Source organism: Falco punctatus, assembly GCF_963210335.1.
Source record: "Falco punctatus genome assembly, chromosome: 7".
Lineage (NCBI taxonomy): Eukaryota > Metazoa > Chordata > Aves > Falconiformes > Falconidae > Falco > Falco punctatus.
The window spans coordinates 29,821,665-29,846,779 of NC_137587.1; the positions used below are offsets into that span (position 1 = coordinate 29,821,665).

At 34.7% G+C, this 25,115-nt stretch overlaps 1 protein-coding gene across 4 annotated transcripts in view; it reads right to left on the reverse strand.

Moving 5' to 3' along the window:
- EFCAB11 (EF-hand calcium binding domain 11) overlaps positions 1-25,115 on the reverse strand; it is a 116,634-nt gene that overhangs the window by 56,559 nt on the left and 34,960 nt on the right. The window contains exons 5-6 of one of the 4 annotated variants that reach the window (XM_080395121.1): positions 21,362-21,390; positions 19,259-19,344 (exon numbers count right to left, since the gene is read on the reverse strand). The exons of the other annotated variants lie outside the window; for them this stretch is intronic. Coding sequence (XP_080251247.1) covers positions 19,259-19,344; positions 21,362-21,390 — 115 coding nt within the window. The remainder of the gene's footprint in view (positions 1-19,258; positions 19,345-21,361; positions 21,391-25,115) is intronic. 4 annotated transcript variants of the gene reach the window in all.

Below are 25,115 nucleotides of genomic sequence, written 5' to 3' on the forward strand. Positions count from 1 at the left end.
AAAATAATTTATTTACAACATCTTCAAATACAGAAACACAGTTACAAAGGTTACAAAGACAAGAGAAAACAGAAAACTGCTTCCATCTGCCTCTCTTTACCTCACGTGCAAGCAGTTTCTCTAGATTATCCAGCTTTCAAGACATCAATGACTATCAAATCATGGGACTAAAGAAAGTTTTCTTCTGAAAAACGCACAACATCTTTAATTTTGTCTTCACAGAAGAGGGTCTCAATTTGGAATATGTGCTTCCCCTTTCCTTGATGAAGTACTATTTGGATTAAAATGTTATTAGTCCCCTCTTCAATAAAAACTATTAAACTTTGTCTTTTTCAAGAATCCTTCAAACTACCAACTTCCCACCTCTTTGAAACTTTTAACATCATTTGGTAAGATTCCTCTTATCTCTTGGCAGTAAACGATCTGTACCAGTGCATAACTTTTCTGTCGATGAACTATTAACCTCTTGTGAGGTAGGCTTGGTCAGACAAAATTCAAGCCTTGTGGTGCAATGATGAACCTTACAGGGCCATAAATGTATGAAATGATGCTATCATTATGGAAATATTTAAATGAAATTAATTCCTTCAGCTCATTGTTGGCTCTAGATTAAGACAAAGTCATGACGATATTCTATTGCTTTTCAAATAAGGACAAGTTTGAGATGATGATCACCCTTAATCAAGTCCTTGGGGACAACATGATAGCTGGAGATGGACAAGTCATGCAGTTTCTTTGTGAAAGGAAACCTTTCAAACACCACATGTATAACACAAAGATATGCAAACTTATTCACCAGTGAAGGATGAAAAAATGCAGGTCATAATTACAAAATGGAGATGCTGTCCTGGAAAGCAGTGACTGAAAAGGACTGAGGAGTCATAGAAAGTAATCAAATGAAGATTATCTCCTACTGTGATGCTTTACATAAGAGGGTGAATATGATCCTTGAATGTATAAGCAGGATAATACCTAAAACAAATACAAGACTGATTTTATTTCAGAATGCAGCGTTAGGAAAATTATGAGGGAAATACTGTGTCTACTTTCTGGTGCCCACACTTCAAAAAGGATACTGAGGAACTTACAAGAATTGAGAAAATAGCTACAGTAATTACATGAGTTCTGGAAAACATGCCTCATAACGAGACATTAAAATACTCTGTTCAAAAAAAGCTTGGAGAACTGATCCAATCAAATCAAGACCATATAAGTATATCTCTAGGGAAAATATTTTAGATAGTAAATATCTTTTTAAGATTACAAGGAAAAACATGATGATAGGTTGAAGGTGAAGTCAAAGCTAGAAAAATTTCTAACTTAAATAAGGTGCGTTTTTTTGGTTTTTGTTTTTTGTTTTTTTTAAATAAGGTTGTTGAGCTATTGAGGTAACATATCCAGGGATATGAGAAGTGATACTTCCTTGGTTTACCTTCCCTTGGTGTATTCTCTGTATGTTCAGGAGTTTCCTAAACCACACACATATGTCTGCATGTAATTATTCATGATGTATATTTATTACACAGATTTATCTAACAGCCTTTTGAACCAATGTGAAGTCCATGGCTAAAACACCTGCTCTGTGATTAAGTACCGCCTCTTATTTGTTTTGAACCTGCAAGTCATTTAATACTCCTGATAATTTAAGTACCCTTCTCAGAGACTCTATGTATCAAAGGGTACATAAAAGGGATCTGCATAAAAAGGGTGCATAAAAGGATCAACCACTGAAGCATTTTTAACAAAAAGCCTATTTTAATGACAGTAATAATCATTATAACCTGTGCTACTTGCAAGTAAATTAGTTCATTCAAAGAAAATGCACAGATTTAAGTACCTGAGAGAATGTATAATAATCAAATAGAAAAAAATCTATTTTTTTAATATTATGATGTATTCTCAGAATTTATTTCTGGAAGACCATTTCATGAGTGTTTTAGAAGTCGGTGCTGACAATCTGGCTAAACTGAAGTTAATGGGAGTTTTGCCATTAATTTTCAGGAGGCAAAGATTTCACCCAAAGTAACTGAGTTATGGGCATAAATCATATCTTTAATGTTTATATTCACTACGATTGGAAGCTACTCTTGAAAAATGGCCCTCAACTTTACACAGCGTTTGTTCAACACCCTGAAAGCCACTAAATGACTCTTTGAATTAAGAATCACTTTCTGAACCTTACAGCAGAGATTAGCAAATTATGTTGGGTGATAAATAAATGACAAATAATCTGGTAAGTAGTTAGCTGTTGTAATCTGAAGAAACACAACATTTATTTAAATGTTATGGATTTTTGGAATTTTGCCAAAAGTAATCTGAAAGTCAGAATTACCTTGGACTGTTAAATTCTCATTTTCATCTAGCTGAAGCAAATGATATATTCATCCTTGTGATTATCAAAATACTATGTCACAGCATATTGATCTTTATTTCACAGGTGACTATTCATTTAACACTCTTAGTAAAATACATATATATATATATATATATATATATATTTCAAGGTATGTAGTGCCTCAAGTAGATTGCCTGATCTTTCACTGAAAATTGAGTAATAATCAGCATCACAAGTTACTGACTGTGAGATATAAATTATTCTCTTATACAATTAGGTAACTGAAGACTCCCAAAACCACCTAAGTGTATTTTCATAGGAAACTGGATTAGATAAATGGTACTTTCTTTCTGACAGGAGTATTTTACCATAAATCTGACTAGAGTAAATGAATAACCTAAAGGACTAATGTTTAATATAAGTTGCCTCTTTAAGTTTCATGTTTATTAATTCACTGAAATGAGTACTTATCAAAAAAGTATCCAAATGCAAATACAGCCTAGCCTATTCTTTTTATAAATAGCTGTATGTATTAATCAGCCACTTGAGCTTTTTCCCAACTAACCCCACAACAATTTACATACAGTCAGATCTTGTAGTTCCTGAGACAAAAACACAAATACTGAATTTGGTCATATTTCTCTTTTTGTATTGAAAGGATGTCACATAAGCATTTCCTTTTAAAGCAGGCACACAATTTGAAATATACTGTATCTGTCTGATTTATACATCATTTTTCCATTAATCCATCATATCTGTCCAAAACATAAAAAATATAGATCAAAGATTTTGATTCTACCCTGTATTTCTCTAGATAATTCAATATCTGTCCTGAGTGGTAAATCAGAGAATTAAGTAATCATTTCCATTAAAAAAAAAAAAAAAAAAAGAGTAGTGAATGCACTGCAGAGCCAGCAGAAACTGCCGTTGAGTTGGTTAGCTCAGTAGGACAAACCCTAGAAGTCACATGAGAGCCAGGATAAATTAACCTCTGCTCAGATCTCTGATATCATGGCTGTACATCAGATGTATACAAGTGAACAAGATGGCTTAAAACTAGCTTAGATTTCTCCACTATGTAAATAACTTTAGAGGTCATTAATTATACTGCTAAAGATGAATGGTCCTCAGTTTGACTTTGAGAGAACTGAAGTTAAGCCTTGGGAAGGAAGTTTTCATTTAATCTGTTTTATGCATGCAGAAGTTTTCCTAGAGATTAGTGAGAAGAAAATGCCAGATATATCACATCAGTCAAATGCAGGAAGAGAAATATAAATATGGCATATACCACTGAGAATGAAAACTTCAGGGTTCCTTCTCACAGCATTCTACATAAATAGGGGTTCACTTTGGTCCCTGCCCTCCACCCCCCCCCAAAAAAAAAAAAAAAGAGTATCTCTTTAGAGTGATAGAAATGGTTACTTGACTTTTCAAATAATTTATTGTCTAATATATGAATTAAAAACTTTAATGATACATTTAAGTTTGGGTAAAACAGCATTAACAGTTACCATAACTCATAAAATATAAAAAGACTACTTTCTGTTTACAAATAAAGTTAGAAATTTGAGCTATTTTAAATACTTGTTCCCAAACAATTTTAGTTCCCAGTTAACAAAGGCATTATGAGAAACAACAAGTTACAGAGGCCCCAACCTTCTATACAAAGTTACAATTTATCAAATGCCTACATGTGGAGGCATAATACATGGCCTTTTATGTATTGCAATCTAACCACTATTTTCTCAGAACAGATGAAACTATAATTTCATTATAGTCCATGAACTAGAGTGATTTTCTTAATTGTCCACATTTTTTCTTCCACATTGAAAGACTTAGCAATATTATATATTAGTCTTCCTGAATCAGAGACAAAAGCATGCCAGGCACACAAGGCTGGGTCTTCAAATCCTGATTTCTCTGCAATTTACATTTCCCTGGTTTTAGGACATACCAAGAACAGCGGTGGGCTTTCCCTGTTTATTCTAGCCATACAAATGAGATTAAGCATTCATACACTTTTCTATCATAAATCTCTGAAATCTACATATATCAAGTTCACTGCTATCTCATTATTCAGGTGTATACTGTGAGTAAAGAGAAGTGCATTTTCTTTAAATGATTTCAGAAAAGTGCTAAGAACTGCAGTTTCCTGAATTGCCGTGCTAGGTTGTATCCAAACTGCTTTTAAGTACTGTGCGCCATTCAGCTATACTGCCTTGCAACTCTCACAATACATTTACTGTCTCATTAAATATTTTCTACATTTCAATTTCTGTATCTTACCTAGACACCAGAGGCCAGCAGGACTGCTGGCTATGAATGACTCCGGCCTGGAGTCCTTGTTGCAAATATTTCCGGGTGTAGTTTTATGCTTAAGTTCCTGGCACCATTCAGGTCTGACATCTGCCTTACCTTCCCTCTTCCAATCTGGCTGTCAATCCAAAGCCCATTTTCTGTTAAAATAAATTTTCTCATGGTATTATTTATGGAAATCTAATATGAACATCATAGGGAGCCAGCCTATGCTAGAAACTTGTGGTGATTCCATGAGGAGAAGGCATCTAAGAACCCCACTGCTTTTTTCACTAATACAAAATGATAAGTTTTGATCTAACTTGTATTTTCAAGGAAGCAGAAGTACTGAAGAAATGCAACTTACCCTGTGATGCAGGGATCTTCCTTTACTGCTCCTTTACTATTTCTGACACTATCTTTCCTCTGCCTCAGTCAGAAAATCGTGATTCAATTTCCAAGGGAACTATCTTTCCTGTTTTTTATCATCCATTGTATGTACCCCAGTGATAAAATTTTCCAAATTATGTTTCTCTACTGTAAGCAGATTCTTTTTAACCCTATTACTGACATCTTTTCCTTCCACATTCTTTTGCTTTATAGAGCCACTTGTTACAATGTTCTCCCAACCTTCCTTGACGCACTGAGCTTCAAAGCAATATGGGTAAATGATACTTGGCTCTCAGCCCGCTGGCCCTTGTTTTAACTTATTCCTTGTGACTTGAACAATGTCAAAAGATCTGTAGGGTAATATGTTGCCTGCCAGCCATGAGTCAGAGATGACTGCTTTACTGCCTTTTTCCTCAGATTAAATGTTAAGAACATGGGACTCCAAATTTGTTCTTATGTCTTCCCTATCTGACCAAGAACTTCAATCCTGACTTCTTTCTTTGGGAATTACAGTTCAAATTATAATAACACCACCCCCGCCTCCGCCCCCCCCCCCAAAAAAAAAAATAATATTACAAATACCGGTGTGTTTAAGATGTTTTCCTAATATTTGGTCACAGTTTTATAAATTAATATTGGCTCCAATAGGCCAATAGGCAATAATAAAAAAAAATGTAAGCTAGAAAAAGAATGTAAGCTAGAAAAGGAAGTCATATTAACTGGAAAAAACCCTTTTATTTTCTGCTATGTAAACTGCTTATTGAAACAGCAGTGAAAAGAACAGAACATTTGTTAGAATTTTCAAAGTACCAGTCTGTGAAACAAACACATTCATAAAAATATCCCATATGGCTACAATGTAATTCCAGAGAATAAGCAGCAATATCGCTTGAATATGCATTAAACTTTACAATGATCATACAAACTTGTGGGTCTACAACAGCTGAAATTTCGTATTTCACACTTTGAATTGCTCTGAGCAAGAAACTCACTACTTTATTCAGTATTCACACAATTATTCAGGAAAAAACTACCACCACCAAATAACCTAAAAATAATTGCTACAAACTGCAGAAATTGATCACATGTATATAATCTTAACAGTTTAAGAGTAAAGTTTTCACATACTGAGCTTAAATTGATTAAATTGATTATATCGAAATTTTATTAATGTTACATTTATTTGATATTTTTAAATAAACAATCGGGGAATAATTTAAATCAGAGACAAGACTTTCCCTGCATTTAGAACCAAAGCTGTCATACTGATTGAGCAGTGAGAGTAAAAATTAGACTTCACGCAATGAGTCCCTGCTGAGGACAAAATGACCCACCAATTGAAGATTCAAGGATGACAGCTTCTTCAACAAGCTGCCTTCTCTTCTGATTAACCAGCTGGTTCTTTTTACTCATCCTGCTTGCTTCCTTGTTGATGGGATTCCTGCAGAGCTCCACAGCTGTTTTGTTACTAATGTGTATATTAATTTCACTTCTTTAGAAACCTATGTGTTGAGAAAAGCCATTCTGATCTTTAGTGAACATGGAAGATTTATGAAGACACTCCTGCTTTTGCTTCCTGAAACAGGACATGCTATTGGAGTACTAGCAGTCAGAAGTTTTGGTCAGGTAGGAGAGCTTAAGGAAGCATTTAAATTGTCACAGAATTGTATTACTACTAAGGTAGAAATGCACTTCACCTTACCTTCAATGCTGTTTAGTTTTAAAAAATTATTTTTAGAAGTAGAGAACAAATTCATTACTGAGGGGAGAACTCCACCAACAATGTACTACCTTCAGTTGTTTCTTCCCTGGGATAAACACTGTCCTTTTTTTCTGAGTTTTTTCGCTGCCTGAGTACTGCTCTCAATAACTGAAATATACTTTCTTCTTGATGCCCAATTTTCTACCTGCAGTATTCCTTATCCACTGATGTATGCTTTCCCTGGTTTTCTCTCTGAACAATGGAAATAGACTTGGACACCCTAGTCCTTTTTGTCCCTTCTTTTTTAACTGGTTCTGTCTTCTGAAGTCTTTATCATTCATGCCGTGGTTGATCCCATCAGGTTAGTAGTGGTACTTGGGTAGAGTAACTCTTCAGTTTATTTCTCTGAATGCTTCTCAGTGAGCAAACTGTGCCAGTCCCTCTCCTCTCAATCACTTCTGCCTTTTTCTGTTGATCAGGACAACTCCACAGAAGAACTTCTGAGCCTCTACTTCTCTGAGTATATTTTCTAGCTCATCTTGGTTTTTTTTTTTTGGTGTGCAACTGTCAACTGTCATGTGTCTTCTCACTCTCTTTCACTTAGGAAAAATAACATACCCTTCAAATATAAATGATCCTTGCTTATGTCAGTCTTTTTTACTGCTTGTTCTTAAGCTTCTGCCTGTTAGAAAAGATCTACCGAAATCTACAAGGATCTCTAGGTTTTATAAGTGAGTTAAGAAATGCTTTGCAGAGCTCAAGAAAGAACTGCCATTTGGAATCACTACCAAATGTATGTGTTTCTGGTGGATTTATTTAATGAGCAGTTCTAGGAACAACATCATTAATAAATATTTTCATTCCTGACTTGGAATTAAGTAGAATTTATAATATATTATATGTATCATAATAGTATCTAGTAATATAATTATATATAGCACCTAATATATTATATGTGATATAATACTTAATAGGTAGTATTTAGTAATATAATCATTATATAACTATATAATGTTCTATAATATAATTATAAATAATACATAATGGATGGATGATTCAGAGAATGATGCAACAGCATGTAATGTGGAAGGCATGGTAGTTGGACACAACAGTCTGAATTGTGCATTAAGTTTGCTTGTTCAAACAAAATTGCTTTTTGCAGAGTCAAAATTAGAAGCCTAGGAAAAAGAAATGCAGATTATATCCCAGCCGGGAGGTTTATCATAGAAAGATGATCATGAAGAGCTCTGGATCCTTGGTGGAAAAGCAACCTAGTGTGAGCTTTTAAGGAGCAGTCAAGACATGTACTGAACCCATCCTTAGTTACACAAATAAGGGAAAAGTGTTATATATGCTGCAGATGCAAAATGCCATGGATAACACCGATACTGGAATACTACATTCAACCTGGGTGTCTGTTTTTTTCGAAAAGACTTAAAACATTACGTGATGCAGAAATCTAACCTGCCAAAAAATCTGAGAAACAGAAATTGCCCAAAGGAATTCAGTTACTCCGTTTCCACCAGACACTGTTGACATGACCATAGCATACCTCTATAGAGATGATACTTAATATCAAAGGCTAGTGAACATGAACCGGTGGCAAAGGCTAAGAAGAGGCAAAATGAAGAATAAACCAAAAAAGTTTAGGAAAAAATTAGCCAAATTATACAGCCTGCAATGTACAAATATTCAAGCTAGTATCTTTAAAAAACCTTAATCACTATACTTAAGTAAAAAGTTCAGCTAATTCCTCATCTCTTCTTATTTTACTAAGTGCAACTGCTTTAAAATCATCATCCTTGCTGACGACTAGACACCTAACTTTAGAGTTACTAATTCTGCCTTTAATTACTCAGTAAAAGCACTGAGGTTGACTCAGAGATTATTTTCTCCATAGTACTAACTCATCAGATGAGGAAAAAAGGGAGTTTAAAAATGATGGGTTTAGATATATCTGATGTCTTCAAAATTTTCATCCTTTTGCCTCCTCTGAATAGACTTATTTGAAAACATGAAATACCTTACCTAGTGGTAAGGTATTTTTGTTATTAATATGCACCTTCTGCTGTTGCCTAAAAGCCCCAATCAGGCTTGAGGTCTCATTTAACAAGGAACTATAAAGTACAAAAGACAAAACCTGGAAAAAATGAGCTTATACCTAAAAAAGAAGACATGGAAAAAACAAATCAGTGTAGAGGAGTCCTAGTTCATTCAAGTGCTATCTCAACTGGAACTTTGGTTAAAACTTCCTTTAACTCCAAGTGGCAAGCAGTCACCCTGCTTTCCAGAGCTGCCGAATCTTTGAGGTGGCTTGTTAGACATCTCTGCTTAGCCAAGGATTGCCTGTGTGCCAACTGTTTACCCTCGGTCACTCAGGTTTGGTAGAAACAGAGGAGGGCACATACCCACCTAAAGCTCCAGTCTGAGCAGATGGTCACCTGCACTTTCCCTGTGTTCCCTGGAAAACTTAAAACAATTAAACACCATTAAGCAACTCAATTAAATGTAACTAAATAGTATCCAGGGTTTTTCTCCATTATATTTTAATATTTTTTATTCTAATCCTGAAAAAGAAGAATATTATTCTCTAGCTAACTTGCAGACTTCAGAAAAAAAAATATATGACATGGTTTTTCTTATTATTTAAAGCTGCACTCTGAAATCTTCCATGGTAGGTAGGATCAGATCTGAAAAGCTTCAAATAAAATTCATATGTTGGAAAAGAATGAAGTAATATCAGTGTTCCAATACTCATTCCCCTAAGTCATTCCTGAAACGATGTTCTAGCATGGACAAAGCAGATGCTCTGTGACATAGGATGCTGTCTTTCTAAAAAGATTTAAAAGTTGAGTATTGAAGGTCATAGGCACATGAATAGGCTGAGAGGTGGTGAGCTGAGCTCTCCTATTTGTCCAAAGCTGCAAACCCACGATGCAAACTTTGAATGAAGTGACAAATGCCCTCCTTGATGAATGATGCAATTTCCTCACACTCTTAAATGTTTACCTTTCATGGACAGCCTGCTTGTTTCTCATGCTTTCAAATGCACATCTGCTCATCCCTTTGCAGCTGCCATGTTGCAGCAAAGTTTATGCTTAGTTTCGCAAGTTAAGACAGCACCTTGACATGGTAGCGCTGCACATACACATCTGAATCCAACGTCACATTCAAAAGATATTCCTGCTAGATCTTGATTATTGTATTCTTGTTGCCTATACTTTCAACTGGATACTACCAATCATCTGTCATGATCTGAATTTATTGCAGGACATGGGATTGAAAGACCATTACTGCCACTGCCAGACAATCCACACGATGAACACCGTAGTCATCCCTGCTCCTTTTTTCCACCCTTTCTACAGCATCTGATATAGCTAATGAACTATGAACTGTATGTAAGAGAGGCCGACTGTTTTGAAACGTTTGATTTCAAGAGAGCCATAACCAGAGATGAGCAGCAGAAAAATGTACCTCACAGTTCCCTTTTCCTTCAACCTTATTTCAAATACAGACACAGAGGCAGAAAGACCTGGAAAGCTGTCATGAACTCCAGTGAAAACACTATGTAGGCATTACAGAATTCCACCCTTTTATCATATTGTATTGCTAACAGTAACACAATGTCACCAAACTGCCTCAATACTTCAGCCAATGGATAAAAAGCAGAAGGTGGAAGCAGAAACTGAGAAAAAGGTAAGTCACACTTGGTGGCAGGAAGAAACACTTAAAGGAGCTTGTGGCACAGTGAAGTACCTACTGGCTGGTCTTACACAGCCCCATTTAGGCAAGTCAGTCTATAATTTAGAACTATGCCAGACTTCTCTCTCTGACAGTAACTCTGAAACAGGCACAAGAATTCATCCTGTCTTTGCTGTGGATGATTTGGCCTCTGTCATACATGCTTTTGTCACCTTTCAGCTGGACTACAGCAATGCAATATCCTGGGCAAGAAGCCATTAGCCCTTAGGAAACTCAATATAGTACAGAACACAGCAGCACATTTCCGCAGCAACCCGGGGTACTATAAGCACATCAAACCTGCTTTCATCTTATACACTAGCTCCTCTAAAATACTGAGCCAAGTTTTATGTCTTTGTCATTATCTTTAAGGTATCCAGTAGTCTGGGAACAGAATACCTAAAGGATCAACTGAGAACCTGCAGCTCTGTCCCATTAAGGACAAAGCTTATTATGTACTGTAGATAGAGCTTTGACAGAGAATAGTCTAAAACAGTTGAACAAATGCTCGTAATGTCTAAAGCATCATCACTTGCTATCGAGTACAAGATGTACTTTTTGGATCTTAATCTCAGTAACTAGTTCTTTTGTAATAATAATACAGCAATTTGAAACAAATTCACCAAAACATCTAACAAGTTTTTGTTTGCAGTAATAGCAGGCAATGAAGGAAAACACAATCACACTTAAGTGCTACCCCTATTTATTCTAGAAATGACTCAGCTACAAAGATAATAAAGCACATATAAATATCTGAGTAGAAGAGCATTTTCTGTTTCTTCCAACTGTAGTGACACTACATATCTTACATGAACCAGGATATTCTATGTCAGTGATGATTAATGTAATTGTTAAAAAACAAAATACATCAGAGCAATGTGTTTTAGAAACCTGTTGTGAAATTGCTTGGAGGGGGGAAATACAGATCTAATATTATAATTGAGGAAAAAAGCAAAATATTAAGAGGCTATGTAAAAAATTCAAAAACGCTTAAAAAGTTAGAGGACCAAAGTGTAATTTATTTTCAGTGAGACAGAATTGTAGATGCCTAACAGACCCAGAAAGTAATGTGTCTGTTAGTCACTTTTAATAATTCCATTTAAATTTTATTAGACAGTACTATATTTAAGGTGATATAAAAAACTGAACTTCTCATGCCTCATCTCAAATGCAAAGATTAAATTAAAAAAAGGACTGAAAATCCAGAAACACTCTATTCAGCAAAGGACAAATACAAATTAAATTTTCTTCAGGGACATACTAATCTTAGTGTCTCTGTACAAATCATCAAAATGGATGACATACAATATTAACTAAAATATTATAGGTTTATCAACAGAAACTGTTCTATAATCAATTCACCTTAGGAATACTAACAATTATATAATAATGATGCAATAAAAGCTTTTGAAAACTGATGATTACTCAAGCGAAAGATCCTGTCTCCCCTTAAGCCTTCTCTGAGGCGTCAAGCTCCCATTCTCTACGCCCAGTTCAGGTACAGAAACATTTCTTAATTCCTTAATTGTACTTATTAGTATCAATGTAAATAAGAGAGTTTGAAATCTTACCTTTAGCATATCAGTTCCTGTTAGATTTATGCTCTAAATGTCACTCAGGTCTTCAGGTAAGGGGACAGTTACAAGGAACCATAAATATATTAAAATTAATGGCAAGAAATCCATCTGTCTGAAACACTGTGATACCAAAAAGGAGATCAAATAATTTCTATTTCAAATATATAATTACTTCAACTGAGCTATCCAATACCATCTAGGCATTGATTATAAGATGAAAGAAATGGGACAGAGATGATAATCATTTAATCCCTTAAGAACAGCCATTCTGAAGAGCTTTTCACTTTGTGCTCAACAGTATTCTAGTATGCTATGATCCAGCTAGAAAAGAAACATAATGATGAGGAAAATTATGTTTCCAGTAACAGAGAATTTTCACAGTAACAGGAAGTCCTACAAAAGGAACAATATAGGAAAACTGGCCACTTCAACAGCTGGTGTCATAGACGAGCGTGTCGATGCAGTCTTTGACAGTGACGAGTTCATATCATTAGATGTGGTGAGGATTTGTAACTTCAGAGCTAATGTAGCAGAGATTAATACATATTTGCTAATCCTGGATGCTGAAGATATATGCACATGGGACGGGATGGGATGAGAGACGGCACAGTTCTACTGTACGTTCACTGATATAGTCACATGAAATTTTAGTTGTGACTCCCAAACTGAAGGTGCAGGCAGAATTCCCAAGCAGCTTCAATGTGGACTGTGGGAAAAGGAAGTGCTGTTGCTCAAAAGGGAGTTTCAAGGACCCCTTAAGGATGTCTGACCACGTACAACCTATCTGCCAAGTTGCTGGAGCTCTTTGCTGCTAACAGACGATATAGCTCGAGAAAGGCATGCCTGCAATGTCCTGAGGTCTGCAGGGACTGTTAGTGCTGTTCCCATGGAACATCGCCAGCACCTTCCTCAGGGTGAGCAGCAGAACATCACTTCAGAAACAACTCACTGCAGAGAGCTCCCTTTCTACAATGTATTTAAAAGAGCATGAAAATGACTGTAACCTTCCTATCAGGTAATTTTTGCTAAGACTGCTTTTACCTTTTCAATTCCAATTTTTAAATACTTTGGAGAAGCTTGTCTATTACTGCAAAGTGTTTTAACTTGTTTTAACCACATGCTACTTAGTGACTGACTAAACACAGGACTATCATCGTGGTGTGATTCAAATCAAACTTGCATACAGCCTAAAGGACTAGTTTGAAGAAGAAAACTAGTAAAAATACCACTAAAGCAACTAGCACAGCAATATGTGATTAAACTTGATTCCCAAGACCTGTTTTGCATACAGGTTACCAAATATTTCTGACTAATTTAAATTCTTCTTATACTATCGTATGTGGTCTAGGCAGGACAGCATTCAACATACATTATCCTTTTCAAACCACAACACAATTTCCTCAAAGAACAAAATGAAACAAACCCAATGGAAAACAGGAACTAATTTCACTTATTGTGCTACATGAAGGGAACAGTATACATCATAAAGCTCTGGTTCTTAATATTGCCACAGGTTAACAGCAGCTGGAATGAGTACCTACCATTGACTTACTGAAGCACAGAGATACAGTTATAATAGTCTGCTATTAGTACCTCACTTGGTAGACATAGCACACTGCATCTTCTACGTTCACATTTACAGAATTAATTTCTTAAACTATGCATGAACTGTAACATTATTGTAAAGATTCAGTTTTTGAGGTCAACTTCAGATACACAGCTTTTCCATAATATTTTATAGAAAAAGAAAGAATGTGACCATTTTTCACATGCAGTACTGGAAAAAGCAAAATGTCATCAAGACCCCTTTTTAAAACATTGGCATTCCTATGAGATTTTGTAAGCTTTAATAAGAATGTTTTCTAAAGCATTTCTACACTTAGTGAAATATTAATATCTCTCAATTCATTTTATTTGCATCAGAAAGTCTCCTTGCAATCAGCTATTGATACTACAAAGTAACCAGAACAGACTTCTTGGTCTTCTATGTACTTTCAGAACTATAGGCACTATGGTTTCTGTGACTAGCATTACATGAAATATAACCCCCGCCATGAGATAAGTAAGAATTACTGAAGCACGCAGTCAACCTTATACCTTTGATTATTACATTCTGCCTACCTAAACAACTCTCTGTAATTGCATACGGTAGGCCTTACGTATTGATTCCAGTTTGATTCTTGCATTACCATACATTTCTGCCACGTGTCTCCTCAGAGGTGCCTTTATTCCAGTGATGGATTAATGAGTTTGCGTATATGATTGTGAAATGTAAAGTAATGCAAAAGTGCAAGTTTCTAAGAGTATTTGTATTCTACTCTGCAAGTCATAAATTTTCTTCCTATGGGCCAGATTATATTATTTGTTTTGAGGCATAAATATCAAGGAACATCAGTCAGGAGGTAATACTGATTTCTGAAATTTGTATCAGGAATTTACACTTTTCACTGATGCTGTCTGCCCTCTAGTAAGAGCACATTACATGACAGACACCTTAAAATAAAAACTTTTACTCAAAGATTTAATATTTTAGTGTTTCTGTTCTCCTACATATTTCCTATGCACCTTCATCTCAATTTGAGAAGCCAGCAAGTAAATTTTTCTAGATATTAATAGAGGGCTTAGGAAATTATTTTAGGAAACTATTTTAAAAAAGAGTGCCTGAAAAAAAATGTAGTTACAATGAATCTGAAATCACTTTTGTGCTTCTTTTTTTTATACTTACTAAATAATATTGGAAAAAAACCCATTGTATAAGAGGTAAAAATAGCATTAACTGTGTGTCAATTTTTTTTACTTCGAGGTTTTCAGATATTTATGACTTCTGATTAATTCTTCTCTTTTTTCTCCCTGCTTATCAACTGAATTCACCATCTGTTTCAGTATGAAGCATCACATAAGGGTAGCATAGAGCTGGATAACGTAAACTGCTTCAAAAGCTGCCTTGATAAAAACAGATGGACTCATACAAACATAATCTTTAAATGCACATACTTTTTCTTTATAAAAAGGAAGTTTTAGTATTTATTTAAAGAAAACCAGGCCAGTTATCTAGACTATTTCATTAATATATATGTTACTATATACTTTAAACACTGAACTAAACTATCATTAAACCTGCATGCTTCATTAGGTGTGCTGCTATATAGCAGTATTGTATTCAACAAGAAATACAGATACACATCAAAGCACAAAAATACAAATGCATGCTAAAAGCAGGTTTAAGGAGAAAACAGCAGAGGTAAACAAATCGCTTTTCAGATTTATAGAAACCATAAATTCAGTAGAAATCCTAGTTTTACTAAACTTAATAAATAAATATATTTTATAGAATCCATTATTCTACACTGGCCAAACCGTATTTTCATTAAACTGTCTTTATGTTAAAAAAAGACTTTATAGATGTACTAAATAAGAATAATATTGGTTTTACCAATATCTTATTAAAGTAATTTCAAGATGCACAATAACAGCATATGCTATGCCTCAGAAAGAGAAGCAATACATCTATATTCACAATTCTTTACAGAAAAAAAGGCTCTTTACCAGTCTATGGAGCTAGAGTATTCTGTTTCTGCAAATTCCCACTACTGGGAAGTGCAGGCTTTCACTGTTGAAAGCAGAGGTCTGTGAACCAGGTGTGTGCTACATCATGAATACAATACTCTATACTGAGTTTCATTAAAAGCTATGTTCCTTGCTGCCATAGGGGATCACAGATGAATTAATTTTAAAAAAGCCCTAAAGAAGTGAGAAAATCAGAGAATTTACACTAAAATTCTTCCACCCACTGGTAAAATTCCTTTTTCTTTCATGAACCGGTTCTGTAGTTTTTTCTCTGCTATTGAGATATGACTGCCATAGGTAAGAAAATTAATAGGAAAAAGTAAAAAAAACAAAATTATGTTTTCAAAACAAGAATCTGATTAGACTCAGAGAGTATAATTTTTCACCGGCACTTCACATTTTTCCAAAATTCGTACATTCCTACAGCAATCTATAGAAAGCTACTTCACATATTATGGATAAATGCTCTGGTACAAGTGTACCCTCTAACACCATAAGAGGATTTAATGCAAAACCTAATCATTTGCATAGCATCTGAAAGTAACTAGCTTTACCTTGAAATCTCAAATCTTCACATTAGAAATAAAGACTACAAACACAAAAATTGCCACAGTAGATCAAATAATCGGTTTTAGCTTGTACCCAGCCTTTAAGATTTATCAATAGGAGATACTTCAGGAAAATATACTAGTACTTGCCAACAGTCCTAAGTATTGAAACAGGCATTCACAGAGGAATGTTCTTCCCAGTGCTCATTGATATTTGGATGCCTTATACTCTGTTTGTATTTTCTCACCTAAATAAAAGTCTACTTAATGAAACTTTCTGTGGTTTTACTCCTCATAGGAGTAAAAGGCTTATTAAGCCTTTTCTGAATACTGTTGAATATTAGGATTTATATAACGTGTTCTGTGTTCATGCAAGCCTCATTGCACTTTTTTGACATGGTGTTTGTACTTCTGTTAAAATAAAAGATAAGTACTAGTTCGGAGTTCTTGTCTTTTTTAACATCCTTTTTTATGTTTCTTTCAGTCATGCATGTTCTTATTAATCTCTTATCTAAGCTAACTGATCCCAGTCTTTCCAATTTCTTCTGACATGCAGGTTTGCACTTATCTGTAATACTTTTTGCCCATTTCTGGAATTTTTCCAATAGAAACAAAGCCCTCCTCAGCCAGAAGGTAGAATTTATTTGGTCTAACTTGTCATCAAAAAGTTCAGTCTAGTTGAAACTAGTTATCTTGGTTTCATCTGCATGCTGGAGACAGGGAGAGGCACTTTCTGAGAGGAAGGCATCCCATCCTACCACAGGTGTCTAAGACAGGTGGGACGAATCATCCCCTGTAAATAATCCTTTAAAGAAGATGAGAGATGAGACTTCCCACTGAATCACATGGAGCAATGAAAGGAAAGGAATAACAGCAGTTTACACCAGTATGTTACAATATTACAATATTGCTTTTTTTTTCTTGTTCCCTTTACTTTGCAAAACCATCCCCATATGTTTTTGATATTGCTGAATACAAGCAGAGATATGCAGTGACATGGCTACGACAGTAGGCAGGCCATTTCCTTGAGCAGTCGCTGAGTTAATTTGGAACTGAGAATGCACATAACTATTGCACACCATTCCTTTGGCTATATATAACAATAATTCCTTAGGTAATGGTGTTCACCTCCTGTTGGGCTACAGATTTACTTTTCATTGAAGGTTCCATTAGATGTCTTGATAAACTCACACAATCTCAACCAACATAAATAATGAGACATTCTTTATCAACAGTAACTTCAGTATTCACCTCCTTTTTAAAAAAATTCAATTGAATTCAATTTAAAAAAATAAAAAAGGTATTTTAAAAAATGATTTAATCAGATGCCACCTCACTTTTCAAGTCTCATGTTCACAGTTTACTCTTTATTTTATGCGTGTACTTTTCTGCTTTTCAGATATAGGCATAGTGCTAATCCTGAAAGTGCCCAAAGCTCTGATCAGCATGGAGGTTTGTATGGAACAAAAAGTGTCCACAGAGGATCTGTAGTCTTTGTGGAAAGAAACACATTTTCCCCCACCCTAAACTCTCTTTCTGCAAGTAAGCATGCTTTTTCTCCTACTCCAACACCTGCCAAGGCTAGGTAAAAAAACATTTAAATTAAATACATAAAAGCAGTTAAGTACACTGGGTCCCCTGTATCCGTAAGTCCCAAGGAAAGTTAAGAGATGCCATTATTTAGCAGTGTGGATTATGCAAAAAGATCATGTGAAAGAAAGAGACAGCCAACCTGCAATGGTAAATGTTTTAGAAAATGTAGCAAATCTTCTACCACATGATATTATTGATCTACATGTAAATTTACTTACAATTATCTTTATTAGAATTTGGTTTTCTCAATGACATAAAATCTCTGTGTTCAGATGCAACTGTTTATTTTATGCTGAAATACTGCAAACAAACTGTCAACAGCTCTATAAGCAAAACAGAAAAACAAATGGAAGCAGAGTAGCAAGTCATGTCTATTTTACTATTTAGATATAAATACTGTATTGTCTCCCATGAAGGCTTGCAGTTGCTCTGTAAATAAGTTACATATCTGTTTCTAAAAGTAAATCATATACAACTGAAAAGACACTGCATAAACACTGCAATGTGACATTCCACTTAAAAAACTGATAAATGAATTTAATAACCAATCACAGACAGAATCATGAAGAAGAAATATGGCTGGCAGACAGATGGTCTAGAACTGGTGGCCTGTGTTCAGTTACTGGTGTTTCTATTCGTTCCATGTGTGACACCAGCCAAGCCGTTTCATCTACTCTGTGCTTCAACATTCCTGTTTACAACGCAGAGAGAATGCAACACTTCATTCCAAAAATCTCTTATTATTCACTTTAAAAGTGGCTGTAAGATACTCAGATCCTAGTCTGAGGACATAAAAGCTCTGAAGGAATTTACTACACTCATCACTAAGGTAATTCATAATATTATTGTGATATCCAGCATAAGAAGACCTTTTTTTCCCCATTTTGTCCAACATATAGATAAAATCACAGCTGCTTAGTAGTTTAACCATGAGCCAGCTACAGTTAAGGGGTTGTTTTCCTCCTTGCATATCTACCAGTGCATCTTTTTCTCTGTTTTAATTCTTTTTTTGCTGGTTTTTCATTGGAGCTATGAAAAAGAGTTGAAGTGAGGAATTTGTATTTTAGTCCTGAAGACAAGACTAGGTCAACTTTTTCTCTTCTGGTAAGAGCTTTATAGCATCTTCCCTTGCATTGATGAAACTCAGCTTTGTAGTTCATGATGGATTTAAGAGTTGAAAAGTCATAATTGGAATTTGCGAAGCCCTACCTCCAGCACCTTTTATCAAAGCGTCTTTAATACAAACACTAAACCACCAAGTTCAGCTAAGTACAACAGAAAACTTTATTGCTGGGTAGGTAACATCAGACTGAAGGTCTTGAACAGCTTATCTGAGCACAAGGATTGCTACAGCAAAGGCTAACAGATTGGGGTTGCAGTGAATATCTTCATTAGTTCATGAAGGCAAGCATCATTGTAGCACAGACCACCTGCTGCAAGACAGAATGCAGTCTTCTATTTATTTGCATATGTTCAAAACACAAAAGATTTTTGCATATTTATAGCTCACCCAGCAACTCCGTGGATTCTGAAGGGTATCAATTGCAGTCTGTAAGGTGACTTGGTAGCTTGGAGAAAAAGTTCTTCTAATCCACCCTTGAGGTAGAACAAATGTTACTAAGTTAAAGTACTTCTTCCTACTAATACTATTTGTGTACCCTTTCTTTTCAGAGGTGTTTTAGGTTTAGTCTCATCCAGGCAGATGAAGAACTGGAAGGCAGCACTATCTGTGACAAGTGTGAAGGAGATGTAGAGCTAGATGATGACTGCATAGAGCTGACATTAAGGACTGCCGTGTCTCAACAGACAATATTAGCCTAATCTTAGCATTGAAAATGAAAGAAAAACTGACTTTCTGAATTCCATAGGTAATTTTTTTGTGATTACAGAGAAGCTGCTCATCATTATTTTCAATGACAAAAGGAAAGATATTTATAGAAAATTAATGCAGCTTTTCTGTATTCTAATTTTTCCTTCATTGTTGATCAGTTGCTAAAAAGGCAGAAAATGTAAATAAGGCATGGCCAGACTGCTCAATTCTCTTACTTTGGAAAGTAAAAGGCATGTTATGAAGGGAATTTCATGTCTCTGAATAAGAACAGTTCTCAATGCGTTTCCAAATGAGTAGACAGTTCTTTAATTTGGAACTCAAACATCCAGTTTTTGTAAGACAAAAAGCTTTTAGTTTCAGATTATCAGTTATGATAAAATCAATGTCATGTTGTCACAACTGAGATAGTCTAAGAAATTTGTGGGAAGAAGTAATATATTTCATTAGACAGCTGGATAAATCAGGCAAATTTCAAGCATACAAATTCTTCAGATCTTGTTTCTTTTAAATGAATTGTTGGGGGTTTTTTAACAGAAACAATACATTAAATGCTATACTATAATTTAAATGGAAGTAAGATAAGGGGAGTTTTAACAAACCCAAGAATTTTTAAAAACAAAACCAGCACATGCTAGATTTTAGCACATTTGGAGGCCACCACTGAAATCTCTTTTATGTATGACATCTAAACTGCTAAGGTACATGAAGTTCTTACTACCCTGAAAAACAATGAGAAATAAAGGTCTAAATATTAAAAGATTGGCTATATCTGATTTATTCAACTCTTACTAGAGTTATTGAAGATATTAATTCTCAATTAAGCTTGAATAAATTACATTTGAAGAAATTACACTTGAATATTTATTTTGTCAATATCTGACAATAGTGGTAGGATTATGCAAGGAAAATATTTGCTGACCATCATTCTCCAAAAGTAATTTTCTTCACTGTGTCTGACCAGCTTCATCCATTTGTGCAGAACATAGTGCATTTAGTGTTTTAGAAATTACACTTTCAACCAATATCAGTCCAATAGAACAAAATATTAAAGTTAAGTGCTGAAAAGTGTATAGCTGTCTATGAATTCTGGTGGGTAATTATGCAAGACAAACACTATACATTTGTAGTAAGTGGTATTTATCTTCCTTCCATCCAACCATTTTTCTGTTATAGAGCAGAGTCATGGTTTTAATTTGTAGCTCCTCACATTTTTACTATGCAAACCAATGAAGCAATAAATTTGTTTGTAATGAAGGAATATTTCTGCCTACTGAAATTTTAATGATAGTGGCATCACAATACAGATTTAACCTCATAACTATGAAAGAGAACAATAAAACCAAATTCATATACACTCTAACATATCCAGAAAGAAAATACATTTCTGAAAGGTACAAAATACTGTGAAACCTTTACTACGCCTTTACCGATTAGAGCATTGTTCACAGGTCATGTTGACCATATTTTCCAATAGATTACTTATTAAATACTTCTGTGTAGATAACATTGTTTTAATACTAACTTTTTTGTATGATCTGTTTTAGAGAAAGAAAAAGAAACTTTCTCACATGTAAATGGGTCAGAAAGCAGAAATGTAAACTAACAAAAAAAAGAAAAAATCGGTGTAATGTCTCAACATAGTTTGAATCTATATGCCATCTGCTTCTCCTCTATTAACACAGTGGCATTTACAACCTAATTCCCCTGTTATCATTCTTGAATTTTTTCCTTTCTGTAAATTCATATTTCTAAATTCATATTCATGTTTCCAGACTACTTTACCTTTCATTGTAGGTCTCAAATCTTCAATACTGTCAAAGAAAATATATTCCCTTTTATTACTCTTTCTTACCAGCTCCTTCCTAAATTCCTAATAAAATGTAAGAGTTGTATTCAGGAGCAGTAGCACCTACATGCACTTTTTCTTGCTACTCCAGCTGAAAACATATTAGAAACTTATGATGTTGTAAAATTTGTCATGTACTGGTTGGAAAATAATTATTGCTAAATGGTCTAAGTCAAATGATTAATATTTTGGATGTATAGCAACAGGTGTTTAATCATTGTCTTCAGAGGGGGTAAGAAATTGCCCAAGTTTAGATGGGTTGATAAGAATACTATTCCAAGTAAAGTGCTATAGGAGCAATACAAACTAGTGTATCAGAAGATTCTGATGAAGGATATTTTTGTAAGGATTTTAATACTGGGAAAATTAGCAGTTACTAATGCAATTCATAGCAATCATTAATACACACTGAACACTCACTACACAGTATTATGTGTAAGCCTTGGCAAGAACCAGAGAACAATGTTATAATATTTCAGTGTAGGACATGTGCTATGCCAAAACTGAGGGTTGTAACACTCACAGACAGGACCATCAAGCAGATTATAGAGAAACTGACAACAGAACTGAGACTTACAACTAGGAGGCATAAGGAATCATGTATAAGGTTCAGATATGAAACTGAGCAACTAAGTAATCCAGCCTCTCTACTTCCCTACTAAAGAAATTCTCTAAATTCTAGCTGATTTGATATTGAACCTTTCAGCAAGTGGTTTGGTTTCTTTATTTTTCAGCTGTTGCCCTATCTGCTTACCATTGTGGACAGGCCATTTAGAAAGTCCTTACTAAAACAAACATCTCATTTTGACACAGTGAAAATTTCTAGAGAGAGAAAGCAAAGTGATAAATATCTAGCATTAAACAATAAAATTATTCACACACAATATCAGACTGAAAAAGAAGGTCCAAAGATGGCTCTGTTGTCTCTCAAAATAGGACCCACTTCTGGAACAGTTTCACTATTTAGATTACCAAGTATTGAAACACATTTTCAAAAGTTAATTAAGAGCATTATTTCATATAGGTATAATGGTTTCCAGGTAGCAAAAAAACAATTTAGTAAATTTAGAGTGTTACCTTAGATATAGCTAAAACTGCTTTGTTTTCAACAGGCTTTGAAGAAATAAGAGCTGCTTTCTATGGGACAGGTATCTATATATTCATTAAATGTTTCAATGAGCTGATTTAGATAAATGGATGAAAGGCAACAGCTTTGATCATAAAATACTGTTTCATACTTGGAAACCATCTCCTTCACTATAACCTTGAATTATATAGTTAAGGGATATCACTTTATAACATTTTATACTGTTAAGTTATAACTGTATCATTTTATACTGTTTATGTCTGAAATATTTGCACAACATCAAAACATTGCATGAAATAAAACATTTAAAAACCTAAATTTTGGTTTAGTAGACTCAATCATTAGAGTGTTTTATGACAAAGATAAAAAATTAGCTTAATTTACAAAAATCCACTCCTGGAGCACATACTGTGATGTGCAGCATTAACATTCTGTGGGAGAGCCTAAATGATACCTCTCATATCTCCTTGGATCTCAGCTGCACTAAGGTCTAATTTTCACCTCTCTGAAGAAACAAGAAATCTGATGCTCCTGTCCATGCACCTCAACTATACCATTTAGGAATGCTTTAATTTTTATGAATATTAGGCCTGGTGAAGGCAGGGGAAAAAACCCTCCGTTTTTTACATCAGCCTGAACAAACCATAATAGAGTATATAATGTTAGTAAAGGACTTATTAAACACATACTGAATGCTTTCCATCACTCACAGACCTTTGCCCCTTGGATCTAAGGAATCTAAAGTTAACAGAAGGGCTAGCTACAAAAAGTAACATTTTCTTTTCTCATACATTTTTAACATTCCATTTTCATAGATGAAGAGCTGAAGATACAATTGCTATCCAAAATCTTTATGAACCGTGTAGAAATAAAAAAGCCCTAGCATTACATATCAATCTGTGCAGTGCTTGACTACAAAACTTGCGATCTGGAGAAAAGTTAGCAGGAATCATCGGACTAGATTCTGGTTGCATACAAAACATTACATATGAAACAAAATATTTTATTTGACAGGTCCCCTCACCAATCTTACATGCCTATAGCCATGGAAGCGAAGTCTATGACAGAAAGACGCAAATTTTGCTATTGATTTCAGTCAGCATGGAGTGATGCTTCTTGCATTGTATTTCTCATACGATAAATTGAAGTAAAAGTTAAATCTTTTGCCTGATGAACAAAGAAAATGGAATAAACCATAAATACAAGAAAAAGTTTAAATTGCAAAAAAATGTATCACTGAGATTATCAACGATTTGGCATGGTCCCAGATCATCCCAAGAATGGAACTAAATGTGTACAAAGCCAACACATACAAAGCAAATGATTCCTAGAATAGCAGAAACTCACTAATCAAAGGATTTGCATAATAATCATCCATCTGTATGAAGCACCATATGGCAAACAAGACTGTAATTTCACTAAATATGTTTTCTAGGAGAAACATGTTGCTTGTGTTTTCAACTAAGTAAAAAAAAAAAAAAAAGAAACAACCTAGTCATAAATGGCTGATACACCCAAGTGAGGGGAAACTTTTGATGTAAATATGAGGAAGGCATGGAAAGCAGCATGCTGCAATAACCACACATCTGAAAACTACATTTCATGTGTGTAACAGAATATGAAAAAAAAAAAGCTGCAAGAGGAAGAAAAGCAGTGGGGTACTGACAATGAATTACACTATCAAACCTTCATAAGATGTTTTAACATAAATAATTTCAAGTCACTGACATATCAAAGAGTGAATTCCAGCTTAGCTTTTAAGAGTTATATCTGTACAAATAAAATGAACACTTCAATATTACTTTCTTATACACATTTGAAATAACAGAAAAGATAATCAAGATTACACATACAGGGGTAAGATCTAGAGCTTTTGTATCTGTTTATGTAAATTCTGAGGATATTAATATTGACAGTTTCTTCAGGAGCAGAATTAAATTGTAGCATATCTATGTAAACCACATACTAGCCTGTCTCTATTTGGATAGCTGTGCTTCAGCAGGAACATGAGTTCACTGATTTTATAGTAAACAACAATTTTTAGCAAAGCAACACTTTCCATAAGGATTTTAGGAATGCTGCGGAACTGCATGTGCACTGAGAGGTTCCCTGGTTTTAGCCATTGATGAGGCAGCTGTTTAGGAAAAGCATTTAAATAGACTACCCTAGTCATTACAATATATAAATCCGTTGCTTGCCTTTTACCAATTCAGGGGCACAGAGAAATGTCAAATCAAGGAAGAAACAGAACTCAGCAAAGCTGAATGGGCCTGTTTTGTGGATATCTTTTTATAAATGTGTGTTGAGGAATCTCTTGACTTTGAAGAGGAGGATAAGCAAATCTATTTTTGTAGGCATATGTTCTTAGCTCTTTGGTGCTAGGTTCATTGACAGAAGAGCACTCAGAAGATACAATGACAGGATGAATTTTCAAGGAAGAAACCTGTTAAATCTCAAGCAATCTGTGGGACTAAGTAAATAAAAGTAAGTAATAGAACAGGAAGGAACTAAAAGGTGGCAGAAACTAGACCAACTGATTGGAACTATATAGTAGAAATATGTAAGGTTCTTTTATTAATCCAGACTTACATAATGAAACGTCT